Source organism: Entelurus aequoreus, linkage group LG01, assembly GCF_033978785.1.
Source record: "Entelurus aequoreus isolate RoL-2023_Sb linkage group LG01, RoL_Eaeq_v1.1, whole genome shotgun sequence".
Lineage (NCBI taxonomy): Eukaryota > Metazoa > Chordata > Actinopteri > Syngnathiformes > Syngnathidae > Entelurus > Entelurus aequoreus.
In genome coordinates this window covers 84327817-84351538 of record NC_084731.1, presented here as the reverse complement: position 1 = coordinate 84351538, position 23722 = coordinate 84327817, and the positions used below count along the sequence as shown (strand labels likewise).

Here is a 23722-nt window from a genome sequence, read left to right as displayed (position 1 = left end):
GGTCAGAGTGCAGAAGTGTTACTAGAGTGACGTCAATCTCCGTAAATAGCCGAAGTTATTCAGAGCGGAATTTTCAACATGACTGAATGAATTTGTGGCATGTTGTGATGTTTAAACTGTGTTTTCACATACTTTGCGGATTGTAAATACAATTGGATATGTTTTAACGGATACAATGAAACACAATTAAGTATATAAAGTCAACTTGTTTTTCCACTCTACTGCTACTTTAAATACGAGGGCCGTTGTTCGGAATTTGTCACTTTTCATAAAGAGGTGCCTCAGGGATCTGTTTTGGGGCACCTCTTATCTATCTTGTACATAAATCATTTCTCTGGTGCTAATGTGCATTTTTTCTGCGGACGATTTATATGCCTTGGATCATCTCTTGAACAGGCTGTCAAATCCCTGCAGAAAGCCTTTCTTGCTGTGCAGAATTCCCTTATTTACTTAAAGCTGGTTCACAATGCTGACAAGACAATTTTTTCCAATCATAAGAAGGTGCCTCAAACACTCCCGGTAGTGTCCACTCTTGAAGGGAATATCATGAATACAAATACCTTGGTGTTTTAATTTATAACTTCCTCACTTTTAAACCTTCTATTGATAAACTGGTTGTTTTTTTAAATTGTTTTTTCGTATTTTTCTTTTGGTGTAAAAAAGTGCCTTATCTCTGCCACATTTTTGTCCGTGCTAGATTATGGTGATATTTTTTAATATGAATGGCACTCGTTCCTGTCTTCAGATGGTTGACTCTTCTTTAATGTTAGTCACAAACTGTCGAGCCATGACACACCACTGTGACGTGTAGTCTCGGGTCGGGGGGCCTTCTTTGTCCACCAGGAGACAGTGTCAATCAATCAATAGATTATAGCCCAATAGAAACAGTTTATTGACCCTTTAAAATGGCGTGAAATTCCCCCAAAGTGATCAGCTCAGGTAACCTCAGATCCTTTTGTAAGTTATTCCATGACCATGGAGCAGCATATCTGAAAACTTGTTTCCCAAGATTTGTGTTGGCTCTAGGAACAAACATTCTAAGTATGTAGTGTGACCTTCAGCTGTAGCGACTGGAGTCTCTACACATAAAAGAACACAAATAAGGGGGAACCAGACTAAGAAGTGATTTATATATAAAACACAACCATCGAGAAAATCTGCATATAAAGTGCAATGGTGGACAAGGTTGCCACAACCAGTAATAAAACATAAAGCACAGTGGTATACACTATCCCGTTTCTTAAATATGAGTCTCCATAATCTAGCAAAGGCATAAAAGTGGTCAGAATCAAGCGATTCTTAGCTTGTAGTGAAAAAAAGGACTTGTTTCAAAAGAAAAATCCCAATTTAACTTTAAGTTTAGCCACAAGTTGTTTCAATGTGAGATTTAAAAGACACGTTCTCATCAATAACAATCCCCAAGTTTCAAGTTCAACCTTATGAGCAGCTAATATTTTTGGAGTGCTCAAAGGCAATCGTTTGCCGTTAGAAAATAAAACCACCTTGTCGTTGGTACACTTTTGTTTACAAGGCTCTTCTGGGACTATTGCCCTCTTACATCTGTACATTGATTACACGGAGAAGTACTGACTCTTATGCTCTGAGATCCAACGATCAGCCGTCGGTCCCTTTTGCTCGCACAGAGCTGGAGAGAAAAACTAGTGTGTTTGTAGCTCGTTGTGTTTGGAACATGCTACAAAGACCGGACGCTGACTGAGTTTTTATTCTTATATGGTTTTAAATCTAAACTGAGAGCATTTGAAGCTGCCCAAGTTTTACTGGATGTCCATCCTGTCATTTTAATGTGTAATATGAATGTAATTTTACCTGTAACTTTGTTGCCTCTTGGCCAGGAGTCCCTTAAAAAAGAAGTCGTTAAAAAATTAAAAAAACAAAACATTTTATTCTGTGTTTGATTCACTGTGTTTAGGGTTTCCATGGCAACCGCCTCAACCCAAGTGCTGATCCCCGAGATACACCTGACAGACACGTTTGACAACTTTGCCCTGGACTTTTCCAGAGAGAAGAAACTGCTGGAGAATCTCGATTATCTCACTGGTAAGCCATAATTCCTTGCCGGGAAAAACGAAAATCCAATCAGCATTAAGCTGAAAAATAAATTTTTTGGGGATGTACCCTTCAGAAATTCGTTTTCACTACCCTTAAAGGCCTACTGAAATGAGATTTTCTTATTTAAACGGGGATAGCAGATCCATTCTATGTGTCATACTTGATCATTTCGCGATATTGCCATATTTTTGCTGAAAGGATTTAGTAGAGAACGTCGACGATAAAGTTTGCAACTTTTGGTCGCTGATAAAAAAGCCTTGAAGTAGCAGACGATATGCACGTGACGTCACTGGTTGTGGAGCTCCTCACATCTGCACATTGTTTACAATCATGGCCACAAGCAGCGAGAGCGATTCGGACCGAGAAAGCGACAATTTCCCCATTAATTTGAGCGAGGATGAAAGATTCGTGGATGAGGAAAGTGAGAGTGAAGGACTAGAGGGCAGTGAAAGCGATTCAGATAGGGAAGATGCTGTGAGAGGCGGGTAGGACCTGATATTCAGCTGGGAATGACTAAAACAGTAGATAAACACAAGACATATATATACTCTATTAGCCACAACACAACCAGGCTTATATTTAATATGCCACAAATTAATCCCGCATAACAAACACCTCCCCCCTCCCGTCCATATAACCCGCCAATACAAATCAAACACCCGCACAACACACTCAATCCCACAGCCCAAAGTACAGTTCACCTCCCCAAAGTTCATACAGCACATATATTTCCCCAAAGTTACGTACGTGACATGCACATAGCGGCACGCACGTACGGGCAAGCGATCAAATGTTTGGAAGCCGCAGCTGCATACTCACGATAGCGCGTATCCAACTCAAAGTCCTCCTGGTAAGAGTCTATGTTGTCCTAGTTCTCCACAGGCCAATGATAAAGCTTGACTGTCATCGTTCGGGAATGTAAACAAAGAAACACCGGCTACGACGTAGCCGCTACGTGTTTGTGTTGCTGCAGCCGGCCACTAATACACCGCTTCCCACCCACAGCTTTCTTCTTTGCTATATCCATTGTTCATTAAACAAATTGCAAAAGATTCACCAACACAGATGTCCAGAATACTGTGGAATTTTGCAATGAAAACAGACGACTTAATAGCTGGCCACAATGCTGTCCCAAAATGTCCGCTACAATCCGTGACGTCACGCGCATACATCATCATACCGAGACGTTTTCAGCAGGATATTTCGTGGGAAATTTAAAATTGCACTTTACTAATCTAACCCGGCCGTATTGCCATGTGTTGCAATGTTAAGATTTCATCATTGATATATAAACTATCAGACTGCGTGGTCGGTAGTAGTGGGTTTCAGTAGGCCTTTAAATCTTCCAATGTGGTTTTAAATTTCATTAAAAAATAAATATTTACTGTGTTTTTTATCTTGTCAGTGTTATCTTCAAAACAAATAATTATAGAAGCAACTCCCAAAACAATTTCTCAACAAAAACCTTCTCACAATATTAATGTTCTTGCATCTGGAAAATTCCTGCACACAGTCACAGTTATTGCCAGCATGAATGTGCAGTAATAAGTGTCTCTCCATGGCGAAACCAACACGCAACATCCTCATTTAAATAAAGCACTCTGCACCCCTTTGTTATCGATTGTACACGCAGTCTTAGTGGATTACACGCAAAACTCCCACTAATGGTACACACAATTTTATACTTTGCACATGTTGTTTAGTGTGTGGTATTTGGATTTTAGTAGAACAGGCGTTTTTAGAGTAAAAAAGGCTGTAAAAGATAACCTGTAATTAGAGATGTCCGATAATGGCTTTTTGGCGATATCCGATATTCCGATATTGTCCAACTCTTAATTACTGATTCCGATATCAACCGGTACCGATATACACAGTCGTGGAATCAACACATTATTATGCCTAATTTTGTTGTGATGCCAAGCTGGAGGCATTAAACAATGTAACAAGGTTTTCCACAATAAATCAACTCAAGTTATGGAAAAAAGTGCCAACATGGCACTGCCATATTTATTATTGAAGTCACAAAGTGCATTATTTTTTTTAACATGCCTCAAAACAGCAGCTTGGAATTTGGGACATGCTCTCCCTGAGATAATCCTGACACCCATTACAACTATGGGAAATACTATACTTTGACTTTCACAAAGTGCATTATTTTTTATTTATTTTAAACATGCCTCAAAACAACAGCTACAAAAACAATGAAGGCACACTGTTACGACCGGGTCGCATAGCGATGCGGGTGTTGTTCTCCCAGGAATGCAGACGGGCTTCGGACACAGCTTGCAGGTAGGAAAATGATTTATTTTCACAAATCAGACAGAAAAAACAAAAACGACTAGCATGGGAGCTAGCAAGCAAAATAATCTAGCATGAGAGCTAGCAGGAAACAAAGTGGTCGTAACTTGTTGCATGAAAGCAAATTAGGAAGCCAGGCCGAGTGAGGCCCGGGCAAAGACTAAATAGCCCTCTGATCAGTGCTCGGGCAACAGGTGCGCGTCCCGAACGCTGATCAGAGGCAGGTGAGTAAAATCTGCAGTCATGGCAACAGAAACAAACACGTGACGCTAAAGTGTAAACAAATTGTGATCCGAGCAGCGGATCCTAACACACGCAGCTTCAGTCCAGAGTATACTAGAGCATACTTGCCAACCTTGAGACCTCCGAATTCGGGAGATGGGGGGGGGGTTTGGTGGTAGCGGGGGGGGGGGTGTATATTGTAGCGTCCCGGAAGAGTTAGTGCTGCAAGGAGTTCTGGGTATTTGTTCTGTTGTGTTTATGTTGTGTTACGGTGCGGATGTTCTCCCGGAATGTGTTTGTCATTCTTGTTTGGTGTGGGTTCACAGTGTGGCACATATTTTGTAACAGTGTTAAAGTTGTTTATACGTCTACCCTCAGTGTGATCTGCATGGCTGTTGACCAAGTATGCTTGCATTCACTTGTGTGTGTGAAAAGATATCATAATATTATGTGATTGGGCCGGCACGCAAAGGCAGTGCCTTTAAGGTTTATTGGCGCTCTGTACGTCTCCCTATGTCCGCGTACCACTCCGTACGGCAGCGTTTTAAAAAGTCATACATTTTACTTTTTGAAACCGATACCGATAATTTCTGATATTACACTTTAAAGCATTTATTGGCCGATAATATTGGCAGTCCGATATTATCGGACATCTCTACCTGTAATGCATGTGATTACCATATTTTTTGGACTGTAGGACGCATCAGGGTAAAACTAAATTTTAGGAAAAATGATATTTTTCCATATATTAGACGCACCGGACTATAAGCCACAGATATATACATTGTGAAAGGAGTTATTTACACTGACGGACTCTGTAAATGTTTATTTACATAGTGAAGTGATTCCAAACGGTGCCTGTAACACGGCAGTAAAACGGCTGATCAAACAAAAGAGAAGTCATCATCATGGACCCACTAGCTGCGGAAGCTAGCTCTCCAATCATCTAAACCAGGCCTGGGCAATTATTTTGACTCGGGGGCCAAATTTAGAGAAAAAAATGTGTCTGGGGGCCGGTATATCTATTTTTAGGAACACTAATACAAAACCTCACAATAATGTCTGATTGAATGCTAAAAACGTTATGACAGACCGCCTTAAAAAACGTAATGGAATTTTACATTTTTCTATGAACGATAAAACACTGAATATTGACAACATATGAACGTCACACCCACTTTCGATCGACATATTTTACAATCAAGTGAAACGCAACAAAAATGCAACAAACAGTGAAATATGAATGCGAAGCGTACAAAATAAACCCACCTAAAATCTGATATATATGATATTTGCTGAATTTCCCCCAGGGACCAATAAAGTACTTTCTATTCTATTCTATTCTATTCCATATATCACTAAGCTTTAGAATTTTGTTGTGAAAATCTCTGTCCGCGTCTGTGGAAACACTTCCCGCCCACACTGCTTTGTGCCTCGTCTGAGCTGCTGTGACGTAGATTACCATAGTAACTAGTTAGATGACCATAGTAACTAATTAGATGACCATAGTAACTAATTAGATGACCAGAGCAACTAATTAAATTACCATAGTAAATAGTATATCATCCATAAGCGCAGATTCCAAGCATTGAAATACTTTGTATAGTTGAAGACTTACGGTCATTAGAAAACATCACTGCACATCATAATGGCAGCTACACTTTCCATCTTAAAGATCTAAAAAAATTCTTTGGGAATGTCCGGCGGGCCAGATTGAAAAGCCGCATGTGGCCCCCGGGCCTTAATATGCCCAGGTCTGATCTAAACAGACTCAATAACTCCACGGTGACGTTTTGGTGAGTTTACTGAGGAATTTGTGAAACTGAAACAAAACGTAAACGTGTTAGCATATTAGCTAAAGCTAACGACGCTAGCGTCATTCATTACGATGGCACGTACAAATATGCGCGAAAACACTCCTACAGACATCACACATTGGACGGTTGAATAAGTATAAACCGTTGTAGTTATTGTAAATCTTACAAACGTTGCTTGGAGTGATGGATGAAGAATCCATACGAGTAGTAACGCTATGGATGGCTAAAAGACAGAACGTCACTTTACTTCCGGTTTGAAAGCACTCAAAGGATGAGCACTGCAGCATCTGTAGTGAGCAAACTCGTCCAAAAGATCTGATTTAAAAATGTAAGCAATAGTAAACAAACAAAGGGGTTGAGAATCACTGTTCTATAGCACATTGGTCGCCCAACATGTAGCTCTTTGCTCAGTTTGTTTCCCTCAACATAAAAAAAATATATAATTCAACCCGATTAACTTGACTCTGGTTAATGCAAACGTCTTCCGACAGCTGTATCATTGGCGTCACTAATTCGAACGAAGCTTTAACTTATTCTTTCCTCACTTGGATAGCGCCATCGGCTGCGTGCATTAGGGAGGAGCTGTGCACGGCATCCTGCGACACCATCTCGGTCCACTGGACATCTGATGATGAATTCACGGTCGTGTCCTACGAGCTGCAGTACGCCATCTTCACCGGACAGTCCAACATTGCTAGTAAGTCATGTGTGTAAAATATATATTTGTGCAAGGGTGAACTGCTTAAACTGTGGACATATGTTGACGTTTGTCTTGATTTCTCATGAATATTAATGTAAACAGGGCTATTTTGGTAGCTGACAAATCATGGACTATTTAAGCGATGTGTCGACTAATCTATATTATACTAATTTATATTATTCACATGTGAATAATGCTGCATAATAGACTGCATTTATATTTTTCACATGTAAAAAATACCTAAGTGTTTATTGTTTATTGTGAGCGAACTGTGGTGCTGAAATTCCCCCAGGGATCAATAAAGTACTTTATATTCTATTCTATTCTACCGTATTTTTCGGAGTATATGTCGCTCCGGAGTATAAGTCGCACCGGCCGAAAATGCATAATAATGAAAGAAAAAAACATATATAAGTCGCACTGGAGTATAAGTCGCATTTTTTGAGGAAATTTATTTGATAAAACCCAACACCAAGAATAGACATTTGAAAGGCAATTTAAAATAAATAAAGAATAGTGAACAACAGGCTGAATAAGTGTACATTATATGACGCATAAATAACCAACTGAGAACGTGCCTGGTATGTTAACGTAACATATTATGGTAAGAGTCATTCAAATAACTATAACATATAGAACATGCTATGCGTTTACCAAACAATCTGTCACTCCTAATCGCTAAATCCCATGAAATCTTATACGTCTAGTCTCTTACGTGAATGAGCTAAATAATATTATTTGATATTTTACGGTAATGTGTTAATAATTTCACACATAAGTCGCTCCTGAGTATAAGTCGCACCCCCGGCCAAACTATGAAAAAAACTGCGATTTATAGTCCGAAAAATACGGTAATCGGATTATTAGCGTACACCTATTCCAGGGGTCGGCAACCCGCGGCTCTAGAGCCGCGTGCGGCTCTTTAGCGCCGCCCTAGTGGCTCTCAGGAGCTTTTTCAAAAATTTATGAAAAATCGAAAAAGATGAGGGGAAAAACAAAATATTTTTTGTTTTAGTATGGTTTCTGTATGAGGACAAACATGACACAACCCTCCCTAATCGTTATTAAGTACGCTGTTTATATTAAACATGCTTCACTGATTCGAGTATTTGGCGAGCACTGTTTTGTCCTACTAATTTTGCAGTCCTTGAACTCACCTTAGTTTGTTTACATGTATAACTTTCTCCGACTTTCTAGGACGTGTTTTATGCCACTTCTTTTTCTGTCTCATTTGTCCACCAAACTTTTAATGTTGTGCATAAATGCACAAAGGTGAGTTTTGTTGATGTTATTGACTTGTGTGTAGTGCTAATCAGACATATTTGGTCACTGCATGACTGCAAGCTAATCGATGCTAACATGCTATTTAGGCTATCTATGTGTACATATTGCATCATTATGCCTCATTTGTAGGTATATTTGAGGTAATTTAGCTTCCTTTAAGTCATCTTAATTCAATTAATATCTCATGACACACTATCTGTATGTAATATGGCTTTTAATTTTTTGCGGCTCCAGACAGATTTGTTTTTGTATTTTTGGTCCAATATGGCTCTTTCAACATTTTGGGTTGCCGACCCCTGACCTATTCAGTGGGTCTAATATAGCAATTTGCTTTCAAAATTACAGTGCAATCGGAAAGTATTCACACTTTTTCCACATTATTTACAGCCTTATTCCAAAATTGAATAAGATGATTTTTGTCCTCAAAATTCTACACACAATACCCTATGATGAAAATGTGTAACACTATTTTTTAGAAATGTTTGCAAATGTTTTAGAAATAAAAAAAAAAAGAAATCACATGTACATAAGTATTCACAACCTCTGATCAATACTTTGATGACGCACCTTTGGCAGCGATTGCAGTCTTTTTTAATACGACGCCACAAGCTTGGCACACCTATCTTTGGGCAGTTTTGCCCATTCCTTTTTGCAGCACCTCTCAAGCTCCTTAAGATTGGATGGGAAGCGTCGTGTGCAGCCATTTTCGGATCTCAATCGGATTCAAGGACTTTTATAGAGTTGTCCTGAAGTCACACTTTTGATATCCTGCTGAAAGATGAACCCAGTCTGAGTTCAAGAGAGCTCTGGAGCCGGTTTTCATCCAGGATGTCTCTGTACTAGTGTTGTCCCAATACCAAGATTTTGGTACCGGTACCAAAATTATTTTGATACTTTTCGGTACTTTTCTAAATAAAGGGGACCACAAAAAATTGCATTATTGGCTTTGTTTTAACAAACAATCTTAGGGTACATCAAACATATGTTTCTTATTGCAAGTTTGTCCTTAAATAAAATAGTGAACATACAAAACAACTTTTATTTTATTAGTAAGTAAGCAAACAAAGGCTCCTAATTTAGCTGCTGACATGTGCAGTAACATATTGTGTCATTTATCATGCTATTATTTTGTCAAAAATACAAAAGGACAAGTGGTAAAAAAAAATATTATTAATCTACATGTTCATTTACTGTTAATGTCTGCGTACTTTCTCTTTTAAAATGTAATAATTACTTATTCTTCTGTTTGCATACTTTACATTAGTTTTGGATGATACCACACATTTAGGTATCAATCCGATACCAAGTCGTTACAGGATCATACATTGGTCATATTCAAAGTTATCATGTGTGCAGGAACATATTTCTTGAGTTTATGAACATAATATGCATTTAAAAAAACGAAATACGATTTTGTGATGCCAAAAAATATTGATGTAATCATAGTAGTATCGACTAGATAGCGCTCCTGTACTTGGTATCATTACAGTGGATGTAATGCTACCAATGGCATTTTTTTTTTTTTTTTTTTTTTTTTTTTTTTTTTTATTAAATCAACATAAAAAAAAAACAAGATACACTTTCAAATAGTGCATCAACCCAAGAAACCTCCCTCCCCCATTCACACTCATCCACACCCACTCACACAAAAGGGGTTGTTTCTTTCTGCTACCAATATTCCCACAAGATAGACAACACAGTCTGCAAGGGACACAGTCCCTGAAGCACACATGATTGTGTGTGCCACTGGTCCACTAACATTTTCAATAATTACTATTTTTTATGTAATTGTTTTTATATTGTTTTACTTTCTTTTTTATCCAAGAATTTTTTTTTAGTTATTTATCTTATTTTATTTTATTTAAAAAAAAAAAAGGACCTTATCTTCACCAGACCAGGTTGTCAATGAAATTGGATTTGTTTAAAGAGTTTTTAAAACCAGGTCCAGTCCAGATAATGTCCAAGTTGGGCTCAGCAACACACACCTTCATCCATGTACATTGAAAAATTAGGGAACACAACAACAGATAGCATATATGTTGTTGTTGTTGTTGCATATCTATAAACATAATTACATTTTCAAAATAAGCCTTTGAGGACTTTCCATCTTTATTTATGTTTTTTTGGCATCATTATCATTTTCAGCCATATAGCTTTCTAAAGTTAAAAAATACTGAATACATGTTTTAAAGAAAGTAATACTAAGTGAATATCTGTTTTTGGCCTTAAAAATAAACTTTTTACCGAGTGCTATAATTAAATTGACTAAATCATGATTGTCAATGAACTCTCCTAAACTAACAGAAACCACATCAAGCTTCATAAACAAACCAATCCTTAAACACATTTTTTCAACTTCCACCAAAAAAGGAAGACACAATATGACAATACCAAAACAAATGCAGTACATTCAGATTCCTGACAACAAAATCAGCAATCATCTGACTCTGTCATATTCCATAGTTTTAACATTTTCCCCGTGGGTAAGAAATTATAAATAATTTTAAATTGAAAATAACGATTTTGCACATCGATAGTAGTTTTGTAGATTAGTTTGAATATGGCATCCCACGGCAACAGGCAGTCAAAAAAGTCCTCCCATTTTCCATATGTGTTGTATGGGACAGCCTTCAAAAATGTCTTTATTAAATAAAAATTATATATTTTTCTATTTATTTTAGTTCCTTTTTGCCAACTAGAATTTCTTATTAGAGGTTTACAAACTAATAATTTAGTAGTTCCATAATTAATTATTTGTTTCCATCTTTGGCATTTTGATGCCGGTGACCTACGGTGTGTGGTGAAACATGTTTAGCTATTCCTCGTGCTGTAGGGATGATACTTGAAAGAAGCATACTTTATTTGTCGCCATGGCGGACTTTTCAGAGGCAGTATAGAACTGAAAATGATTCATTAGTATTGCGGTACTATACTAATACCGGTTTACCGTACAAACCTACTCTGTACATTGCTGTATTAAAGGCCTACTGAAATGAAATTTTCTTATTTAAACGGAGATAGCAGATCCATTCTATCTGTCAGACTTGATCATTTTGCGATATTGCCATATTTTTGCTGAAAGGATTTAGTAGAGAACATCGACGATAAAGTTCGCAACTTTTTGTCGCTGATAAAAAAAGCCTTGCCTGTACCGGAAGTAGCGTGACGTCGCAGGTTGAAGGGCTCCTCACATTTCCCCATTGTTTACACCAGCAGCGAGAGCGATTCGGACCGAGAAAGCGACGATTACCCCATTAATTTGAGCGAGGATCAAAGATTTGTGGATGAGGAACGTGAGAGTGAAGTGCAGGACGTATGTTTTTTCGCTCTGACCGTAACTTAGGTACAAGGGCTCATTGGATTCCACACTTTCTCCTTTTTCTATTGTGGATCACGGATCTGTATTTTAAACCACCTCGGATACTATATCCTCTTGAAAATGAGAGTCGATAAAGCGAAATGGACATTCACAGTGACTTTTATCTCCACGACAATACATCGGCGAAGCACTTTAGCTACGGAGCTAACGTGATAGCATCGTGCTTAAATGCAGATAGAAACAAAAGAAAAAAGCCCCTGATTGGAAGGATAGACAGAAGATCAACAATACTACTATCAGGACACACCGAACCAAACTCTGGACCTGTAACCACACGGTTAATGCTGTGCCGCCTGGCGAAGCCTAGCAATGCTGTTGCTAACGACGCCATTGAAGCTAACTTAGCTATGGGACCTCGACAGAGCTATGCTAAAAACATTAGCTCTCCACCTACGCCAGCCCTCATCTGCTCATCAACACCCGTGCTCACCTGCGTTCCAGTGATCGACGGCGCGACGAAGGACTTCACCCGATCATCGATGCGGTCGGCGGCTAGCGTCGGATAGCGCGTCTGCTATCCAACTCAAAGTCCTCATGGTTGTGTTGCTGCAGCCGGCCGCTAATACACCGATCCCACCTACAGCTTTCTTCTTTGCAGTCTCCATTGTTAATTGAACAAATTGCAAAAGATTCACCAACACAGATGTCCAGAATACTGTGGAATTTTGCGATGAAAACAGAGCTGTTTGTATTGGGATACAATGGTGTACCAATACTTCCGCTTCAACCATTGACGTCACGCGCAAACGTCATCATACCTAGACGTTTTCAGCCGTAAGTTTCCCGGGAAATTTAAAATTGCACTTTATAAGTTAACCCGGCCGTATTGGCATGTGTTGCAATGTTAAGATTTCATCATTGATATATAAACTATCAGACTGCGTGGTCGGTAGTAGTGGGTTTCAGTAGGCCTTTAATCTTTCCCTCTGTCCTGAGTTCTCTCCCAGTTCCTGCCACTGAAAGCCATCCCCACAGCATGAAGCTGCCACCACCATGCTTCACTGTAGGGATGGTGTTGGCCTGGTTTCCTCCAAACATGACGGCTGGCATTCACGCCAAAGAGTTGAATCTTTGTCTCAGCAGACTAGGGAATTTTGTTTCTCATGGTCTGAGAGTCTTTCAAGTGAATTTTGGCAAACTTTTTACTAAAAAATGGCTTCCATCTGGCCACTCTACTGATTGTTAGTTTGCTGCAGAGATGGTTGTCATTTTGGAAGGTTCTCCTCTCTCCTCAGAGGAATGTTGTAGCTCTGACACAGGGTTCTTGGCCACCTCCATTCCTCAGTTTAGACGACCAGCGAGCTCTTGGAAGAGTCCTGGTGGTTTCACTGTGCTCATTGGGACCTTCAAGGATGCAGATATTTTTCTGTAACCTTCCCCAGATTTGTGCCTCGAGACAATCCTGTCTCGGAAGTCTGCAAACAATTCCTTCGACTTCATTCTCGGTTTGCGCTCTGCCTTTCAAAATCATGTCCAACCAACTGAATTTAACACAGGGGGATTCCAACTAAGCTGTAGGAAGATCTCAAGGATGTTCAGTTGAAACAGGATGCACCTGAGCTTCATGGCAAAGACTGTGAATACTGATGTACATGTGATCTATTCGTTTTTTACTTTTAATAAATGCATAAACATTTATGATTTTTTTTTTTTTACATTGTGATTATGGGGGTATTGTGTGTAGAATTTTGAGGACAAACATGAATTTACTCCATTTTGAAATAAGGCTGTAACATAACAAAATGTGGTAAAAGTGACGTTCTGCAAGCTTGATACTGTATACAGTATGTTAACTGAATATGGCTAACAATCTAGAAAAAAAAATACTACCTCATTCAGAATATGTATTTATACTTTTACTGTGCTGCTCATTAGGCTGTTACAAAAATAATTTGTCCATTTAAAAACAAAATGACTATTTAGTTTACATAAAAAATGAAACAGTCAAAATAGCTGCAACAACAACAAAACAAATACAGCTATATGGGTTCCTCAAAAAGAACAGGGGATTTTGTGATGTGTTTATAAAACTGTACACATAAACTGAATAAATAGACAAAGTTTCGCAAAAACTTTGGCTAAAATTATAGTTGAATTAATTGTTCTGTTGTTAGCTAGCAAGCTTACTATCTTACTGTGGAGAGTCTCCAGATACCGTATATGCCTCCTCTTATAATGCTTATAATTTGTGTCTTTGACTAGTTTGCACTCGCAGCCGCTGCGGACATATTTCTGTTCTAATTGCTAGGCGGTCACTGGTCGCATTGACACACACATGTAAATACTACAATTTTGATTTTTTTCGTATGTGGATATAAATCAGGCATGCCATAATTTACGGACTATAGAGCGCATCGGGGTATAAGCCGCACCCATCAAATTTTAGAAGAAAAAAAAGATTGTTCTATATATTAGCCGCATCGGACTATAGGCCGCATATATATATTGGTACGAAATATTTTGTAAATGTTTATTTACATACCTTAATTGTTTCCCAACGGTGCTTGTATCACGGTAGTAAAACAGCAGATCAAACAAAACAAGTCATCGTCATAGCTCTCCAATCAGCTAAACAGACTCAATAACTCCACGGTGACGTCTTGGTGAATTTACTGAGGAATTTGTGAAACTGAAACATACAAAAAGAATGCCGTTGTAAGTGAATAATACTAACACAGACACTCGTATACGTGTTAGCATATTAGCTCATGCTAATGACGCTAGCTTCATTACATTATGATAGCACGTACAAACATGCATGAAAACACTCCTACAGACATCATACATGGGATGGTTTAGTACGTAAGAATTGTTTTAGTTATATTGTAAAAATTGACAAATGTTGCTTGGAGTGATAAATGAAGAATCCGTACGAGCAGAAACGCTATGCATGTCTAGAAAGCCAAACGGCACTCCGGTTGAAAAAAACAAAAATAAACAAAGCATTACCCGTGAAAGGAAAGACACCTGCAGTGAGCGAACTCGTCCATAAGATGGCAGCATAGCACAAATAATAAAACACTTTCTCGGTGCATATGCTCTTTTGTTTTGTTTTTTTCACTATTTTTATCATGGCTGTTGTCGGCGCAAAATCCACAAACTAGCCGCACCAAAAAAAAAGTAGCGGTTTAGAGTTTGTAATTTAAGGTATGTATCCGATGCGATTGCAGTCTGGAGGTTCAGGTCGCGTTCATCCGACCTGTACGCCATCAAAAGACGACGAACAATTATTCTTTAAAACAGACAGGCGCTAAAGTAAATGGTGGACTTACATAGAAGTCGCATATTTTTTTTTTTGGTAATGTGAACGACGACCTAAAACAGGGGTCAGCAACCCGCGGCTCTTTCGCGCCGCCCTAGTGGCTCCCTAGATCACTTTCAGAGATGTGTGAAAATTAAGATAAACTTTTATTTTTTGTTGTAATATGTTCTCTTTAGGAGAACAAACACAACACAAACCTTCCTAATTGTTAGAAATCCCACTGTTTATATTATACATGCTTCACTGATGAGAGTATTTGGCAAGCACCGTTTTGTCCTACTAATTTCAGCCATCCTTGGACTCATCGTAGTTTGTTTACATGTACAACTTTCTCCGATGCTGCCACAGAAAGACGTGATTTATGCCACTCCTTCTTTGTCTCATTTCGTCCATCAAACGTTTTATACTGTGCGTGAATGCACAAAGGTGAGCTTTGTTGATATTATTGACTTGTTGGAGTGTTAATCAGGCAAATTTGGTCAGTGTATGACAGCAAGCTAATCAATGCTAACATGCTATTTAGGCTAGCTGTATATACAGTACATATTGCATCATTATGCCTCGTTCGTAGGTATATTTGAGCTCATTTAATTTCCTTAATTTCCTCTGTGTATTTAATTTATATTTGCATGTCTCATGACACATCATCTGTATGTAATATTGGCTGCATTTCTCATAGTTGTTTGTGTGCCATGTTGTTCCAGACCACAGCAAACGTTACCCAGCTCGCAAAGATTGTAATAAATCCATTAGAAGAAAACAGCTTGCCGTTTCCATTAACTTGGACACACATCTATACCTTTGGCCATTCTGAGCCAGTCATTTCCAGAAGTTATCTCATCCTGTGAGAAGCCTCCATTTTTACTAATGATTTCCAATGTTGCAAAATGTGTAGAATAAAAATTAAAATACAACATTTCTGTCAAAGAAGATTTGCGTCAGCCTTTGATAGTAGGCTAATATTAGATTAGATTAGTTTGTTTCAAAGGGGACAATGCAATTTCATAAAACACATGACTACACATGGTTAAAAACGCCAGAATTAGCTGGAAGGCTAGTTTTCATCTGTAGTCCCCTGACCATAATGTAAAAAAGGCAGGAAAATTACAATGTAAAAGAAAAAGAAAAAGAAAGAGAGAGAAAAAAGAATAAAAGCACAACATACATAAAAAATATGATAAAAAATAAAATACAACATCCCAACATAACATTTATCTTAGCATCAAAGCAGGCTTGTCCTTTAGTGCTGGCACTTAGGCATTGATAAGCCACATTTTCCATTTTTTGTGAAGGCCTTGTAAGTTGTGACCAGTTTAACATCCTCAGGTACTGAGTTCCACACATTTGCACTCCTTACTGACCTGCGCAGAGGAATATAACAGTCACCTCTGACAGAGACTCGAGTGACACGCTCACGGCTGTTTCTTAGGCTGATGAACTCCAATTAATGCATTTCTTTATAGGTCAGTTTTAAGTCTGCAAATGAGTGAAGACTGTTTAAAATACTGTATTTTTTTTTTTTTTTTTTTTTTAAGAATGGCACAGTGATGATAGTGCCTATGTTTTTTTATCAATAACTTTAATTGCTTGTTTGTACAAGATTTCCAATGTTTTTTTTAACTGAATATAGCTAACATAGACACTTACATCATGTGTTGCCTTCATTATAACACTTATATAAGGCTTTTAATTTTTTGCAGCTCCAGACAGATTTTTTGTTGTTGTATTTTTGGTCCAATATGGCTCTTTCAACAGTTTGGGTTGCCGACCCCTGACCTAGAAAGATTAGATTTCACAAAAAAATCCCCTGCAGTGTGAATGCAGCCTAAATGCACACGTTTGTATGAATTCCTGCCGAAAAAAATGTGAATGCATGTGCTTGTACAATTCTAGTAATCGTCTGGCGCCTATTGTGAAAAATGTAAATCCTATATCTGAACAATCCGTCCTCCCAGGTCTGTGCAATTCTTTGGAGAGCTGGATGATTGTGCCCAACATCAAGCAGAACCATTACACGGTGCACGGCCTGCAGAGCGGCACCAAATACATCTTTGTTGTCAAGGCCATTAACCAAGCTGGGAGTCGAAGCAGTGAACCCGGGACTCTGAAGACCAACAGTAAGTCTCAGACACACATTAACACATCGGCTCGACCTTTATGGAAACCTGGTACACTTATTGGAATCATTATTTTCATTTTCCCCACTTAGCTATCGACGGATTTATTTATTTTGCCCTCTGCAAACGTGAAAATTGAATTAACGGAAGAATAAATGAGCTGCACAGTGAGGGATCGTGCCTGCTGTAAATCTCCATGCGGCCGTAATGTCTTTTCTCCATTTGCACTTCTTCACCTGCCAGGTCAGCCCTTCAAGCTGGACCCCAAATCCGCTCACAAGAAATTAAAAATCTCCCACGACAACCTGACGGTGGAGCGGGACGAGAGCACGTCGAAGAAAGGCCACGGTCAGGAGCGCTTCACGAGCCAGAGCAGCTACGGCGTGGTGGGGAACGTCTACATTGACAGCGGACGGCACTACTGGGAGGCGCTGATTGGGGGGAGCACCTGGTGAGTTCTTTGTGGTCCACTGTGAGGATGGTGGTCCTTTTTAAAAGGAAAACTGCACGTTTTTCCACCCTGCAACCCCTAAGCGAGACAACAACAAGTCTTGTCTTTTTTCTGTGCGTCCTACAATGCAAAAACTGAAAGCTAAGTAAGATTAAATATCTCAAATAAGGGTGATATTTGCTTATTTTCTGTCTGATAAGATAATTCTTCTCAATAAGCAGATTTTATGTTAGAGTGTTTTACTTGTTTTAAAGGCCTACTGAAATGCGATTTTCTTATTGAAACGGGGATAGCAGGTCAATTCTATGTGTCATAATTGATCATTTTGCGATATTGCCATATTTTTGCTGAAAGGATTTAGTAGAGAACAGCGACGATAAAGTTCGCAACTTTTGGTCGCTGATAAAAAAGCCCTGCCTGTACCGGAAGTAGCAGACGATATGCGCGTGACGTCGCCGGTTGTGGAGCTCCTCACATCTGCACATTGTTTACAATCATGGCCACCAGCAGCAAGAGCGATTCGGACCGAGAAAGCGACGATTTCCCCATTAATTTGAGCGAGGATGAAAGATTTGTGGATGAGGAAAGTGAGAGTGAAGGACTAGAGGGCAGTGGAAGCGATTCAGATAGGGAAGATGCTGTGAGAGGCGGGTGGGACCTGATATTCAGATGGGAATGACTAAAACAGTAAATAAACACAAGACATATATATACTCTATTAGCCACAACACAACCAGGCTTATATTTAATATGCCACAAATTAATCCCGCATAACAAACACCTCCCCCCTCCCGTCCATATAACCCGCCAATACAAATCAAACACCCGCACAACACACTCAATCCCACAGCCCAAAGTACCGTTCACCTCCCCAAAGTTCATACAGCACATATATTTCCCCAAAGTCCCCAAAGTTACGTACGTGACATGCACATCCATACTCACGGTACCGCGTCTGCGTATCCAACTCAAAGTCATCCTGGTAAGAGTCTCTGTTGTCCCAGTTCTCCACAGGCCAATGGTAAAGCTTGACTGTCATCTTTCGGGAATGTAAACAATGAAACATCGGCTGTGTTTGTGTTGCTGCAGCCAGCCGCTAATACACCGCTTCCCACCTACAGCTTTCTTCTTTGCTGTCTCCATTGTTCATTGATTGAACAAATTGCAAAAGATTCACCTACACAGATGTCCAGAATACTGTGGAATTTTGTGATGAAAATAGACGACTTAATAGCTGGCCACAATGCTGTCCCAAAATGTCCTCTACAATCCGTGACGTCACGCGCAGGCGTCATCATACCGAGACGTTTTCAGCAGGATATTTCGTGCAAAATATAAAATTTCTTATTTCAAGCATGTAAAAAAAAATTCATGACTTTGACACAATTGTGTCTCATATTAAAACAGATGACAGCCAAATGGACTTTGCTGTTTTATTTTCAATGAAACAATAGAAAATACGTACTCATATAGTAGTACAGTTGTCATTGGTGAGAATATACTTATTTTAAGGTATTTTGGGTTTCATTTGACTTGTTTTGGAAAGTCTTGACAAGCCAAATTTTCTTGTTCTTTTGGCAGATAATTTTGCTTAGTTCAAATAAAATACCCCTAATTTTTTTTTTTTTTTTTTCTTATTTTTGAACACTGACTTTTTGCAGTGTAGATAGTATCGCCTTCCAAAATACCCCCCCCAAAAAGCTACTATCGCAAGGCGGGTAACAATGCTAAAAAAAACCTTTCCAACTGTTGCGCTGGTAACGCGAAAACAAAGACAACTTGAAGTATCTTTTGACACACAAAAATGTGCGCGCCCGTTTATTCCATCAAAGACGAGACTGAATGACTGCTTACATCAAAGAGACTCAAAAAGGCGGTCACAACTCACCCCCACCTTTGGGTAAATCTCCTGACGATCACTTAAAGGGGCCGCACCGAATTACTCACTCTTAACTGCATACTAGTGTTGTCCCGATACCAATTTTTGGTACCGGTACCAAAATAATTTCGATACTTTTCGGTACTTTTCGAAATTAAGGGGACCACAAAAAATTGCATTATTGGCTTTATTTTAACAAAAAATCTTAGGGTACATTAAACATATGTTTCTTATTGCAATTTAGTCCTTAAGATGTATGCAGTATGTATGTAATAATGTTTGTCAACATTGTTAAGGACAAGTGGTATAAAATGAATTATTAATCTACTTGTTCATTTACTGGTAATATCTGCTTACTTTCTCTTTTAACATGTTCTATCTGTAAAAAAACTCTTGTGGATGTACTACCAGTCTGTGGTTGCCAGTGTTCTGTACTACATCAGAGTGTGCTGGGGGGGGGGGCAGTACATCTAAAAAGGACAGCTCCAGACTGGAGAAACTGATCAGGCGGGCCGGTTCTACGATCGGAATAAAACTGGACTCACTGGTAACGGTGGCAGAGAAGAGGACTGTGGAAAAACTAGTGAGCATCCTGGATGATGCCAGTCACCCTCTGCATACCGTTATCAGTAGCCAGAGGAGCCTGTTCAGTGCTAGACTGCTTCATCCCAAGTGCAGGACTAATAGACTAAAAAACTCCTTTGTCCCACACGCCATTAGACTGTACAACTCCTCTCTGGGGGAGAGGGGGGGTACTAGGATGACAGGGGATGCAAAACAATAACAGTGCAATACTTTTTCATAACATGGTTCTCTTGTTATATTCGTATTTTAGTGTTATATTTTTATTCTCATTGTTGCTTTTTATTTTTATTCTTATTGTAATATTTTTCTATTTTGTTTCCATTTATACCCCCATTATTTACTTTTTACTTTTTAAATTCGATCTCAATTCTGTACACCGCTGCTGGAATTTTAATTTTCCTGAGGGAACTCCTGGAGGAATCAATAAAGTACTATCTATCTATCTACACTTCTGTTAAAATGTAATAATCACTTATTCTTCTGTTGTTTGGATACTTTACATTCGTTTTGGGTATCAATCTGATACCAAGTAGTTACAGGATCATACATTGGTCATATTCAAAGTCCTCATGTGTCCAGGGACATATTTCCTGAGTTTATAAACATAATATGAATTTTAAAAAAACCGAAAGAAGATGTAATCATAGTAGTATCAACTAGATACATGCCTGTACTTGGTATCATTACAGTGGATGTCAGGCGTAGATCCACCAATGGCGTTTGTTTACATGTTGATGCCGGTGAGCTACAGTGTGTAGTGAAGCAGGTTTAGCTATTCCTCGTCCTGCAGGGATGATACTTGTAAGAAACTTACTTTATTTGTCGCCATGGAGGCGAGGATTAGTGATTTAGAAGTAGCTAAAACACTGCCGACTGCGACTCGACTCTAGGTTCTAACTAGCTAGCTATGTCTTAAAACACCTCTTCCGGTGGGCGTTTCAGTGTTATAACTTCACCTTTATCGTTAGTTTTTAAGCCAAAATGCGTCCGTTCTCCCTTTTCTGTCTACACACTGTGTCTGCTTGTAAGTACTCCGTGATTGCGTGCCGCCGAACATGCTCGTCTGCTCGTAAACCAGCAATATCACGATGTAGCGACGAGGCGGGCGCGGGGGGGGGGGGGGGGGGGGGGGGGGACGCGGAACCGGTACGTTTCAGAGGCGGTATAGTACCGAAAATTATTCTTTAGTATCGCGGTACTATACTAATACCGGTATACCGTACAACCCTACTGCATACTGTATATGAATGCTTTTTGTTATGTGCACAGTAGAACAATGACAGTGAATAATGACGACAAAGTCAAGTGAACAAGTGTGGTGAATTATGTCCTTAAAGCAACCGCTACACGCGTCCCCCCAGAATTCACCATCACAAAAGAACTAAACAGTCAATGGACAAGGGGACGGACGGGCCGACCAGACCGGGTGCGCCGGACTGGTACTAACGCCGGGGAGTCTGCAGGGGGGGGGAAGCGGCAGGGTATCTGCACTGTCTGGAAAATATAGTTTTATTTTTTACCGCATTTTACAGTAAATGGAAAAACAGTACCACTGTTTTCTGGGGAGGGGTTTACGGAAAAAGCTAGCAGCTTAGTTGCCAGAATTTTTGTGTTAAATCTACATTGGTTACATTATATTGTTAATGGAAAAACAGTGCAAGTTTTTTTTTTTTATTCTGGCAACTTCGCTGCCAGTTTTTCTACCGTAAAAAAAAAAAGTCCCATCTTTCCATTCAGTAATACACCGCTAAAAACAACAACCGTAGGTTTTACAGTCAAAAACTGGCAGCTCAGTCAACAGAATTTCAACGCAAAAAACAGTAGTTGTTTTTTTCTATTTACAGTAATATGCTGTAAAATGTATTGTCATTTTTATTAATTTGATGGGTAGTTTGCTGCTCCTGGACATCAATTTTCAGTTGTTTGGACAACATCTGGAGGCAATAATGTAGACGTTGTTTTCTGTAAAAGGTACCCTAACCCCCCTCGCCCCACCTGCAGGTACGCCGTGGGTATAGCGTACAAGTCCGCCCCCAAGCACGAGTGGATAGGCAAGAACTCATCCTCCTGGGTGCTCTGCCGCTGCAACAACTCCTGGGTGGCTCGCCACAACAGCAAGGAGCTAGCCATCGAGCCGGCGCCCCACCTGCGCCGTGTCGGCGTCCTCTTGGACTACGACGCCGGCTACCTGACCTTCTACGATGCTGTGGGCTCCCAGCAGCTGCACACCTTCAACGTCTCCTTTGCCCAGCCCGTGTGCCCCGTTTTCAACGTGTGGAACAAATGTCTGACAATCCTCTCGGGCCTCCCCATCCCTGACCACCTGGAGGGGCTGGAGCCTCAAGATTGAATGCAGTCACGTACAGTATCATCCTCGAAATGACTGATCCTGCAATCATAATCACATATATATATATATATATATATATATATATATATATATATATATATATATATATATATATATATATATATATATATATATATATATATATATATATATATACACATTAATATATATATATATATATATATATATATATATACACATTAATATATATATATATATATATATATATATATATATATACACATACGTATGCATATAGATGTGTGTGTATATATATATATATATATATATATATACACATTAATATATATATATATATATATATATATATATTAATGTGTATATATATATATATATATATATATATATATATATATATATATATATATATATATATATATATATATATATATATATATATATATATATATATACATATATACACATTAATATATATATATATATATATACACATTAATATATATATATATATATATATATATATATATACACATTAATATATATATATATATATATATATATATATATATATATATATATATATATATACACATTAATATATATATATATATATATATATATATACACACATCTATATGCATACGTATGTGTGTACATATATATATATATATATATATATATATATATATATATATATATATATATATATATATATATATATATATATATATATATATATATATACATACACATACTTGTAATAAAAGTGTTCCTATGTAATATTCCTAACCTGTTTACGACTGATAATCATGACCAATGGACAGTACAGGGTACAGATACAATTTTATGGCACGCAAGAGTTACATACAATAGGGAACGAGGGAAAACGGTATTGTTTTGTTTAAAGTAAGGCCCCATTCGTCGGGCTCTACCTGACACATGTAACGTGACAAATTGGGGGTTGCACTGTCCACTTTGGCCGCCAGACGGCAGTGGAGTATTGGATATATGTTTCGTGGCAATTCCAGCATCGGTTGCTTTGTGGCGGGGCACTTTCCATCATTTTCAGCAGACTGCATGCAAAATGCTTAACTTCCCCCGCCCTCTTCCCCTCACTCGAGATCCACTCAAGAACGTGGGTCGTATGAAGCGCTTCCCTACTGTACATCAGCTCATCATTGCGCACTGAACATGTGACATGTACTGTATATTTTGTTAATTTCTCCGCTGTTCGCCCGAAAGCTAAATAATACAAAATATTATTGGAAAAAAAGGGAAATAACATCACAAATTCCTAGATTTAAAAATTATTTTTTTTTGCACAAT

General features: G+C 38.6%; 1 protein-coding gene across 1 annotated transcript in view; it reads left to right on the top strand.

The window, feature by feature from the left end:
• The window catches only part of LOC133657995 (E3 ubiquitin-protein ligase Midline-1-like), a 77203-nt gene extending 54741 nt beyond the window's left edge, over positions 1-22462 (top strand). Inside the window, exons 6-10 of the mRNA XM_062059635.1 lie at positions 1931-2058; positions 6961-7104; positions 16988-17149; positions 17393-17600; positions 22066-22462. Of these exons, the coding sequence (XP_061915619.1) occupies positions 1931-2058; positions 6961-7104; positions 16988-17149; positions 17393-17600; positions 22066-22414 (991 nt within the window). The 3' untranslated portion in view covers positions 22415-22462. The remainder of the gene's footprint in view (positions 1-1930; positions 2059-6960; positions 7105-16987; positions 17150-17392; positions 17601-22065) is intronic.
• Positions 22463-23722: the final 1260 nt, after the last annotated feature.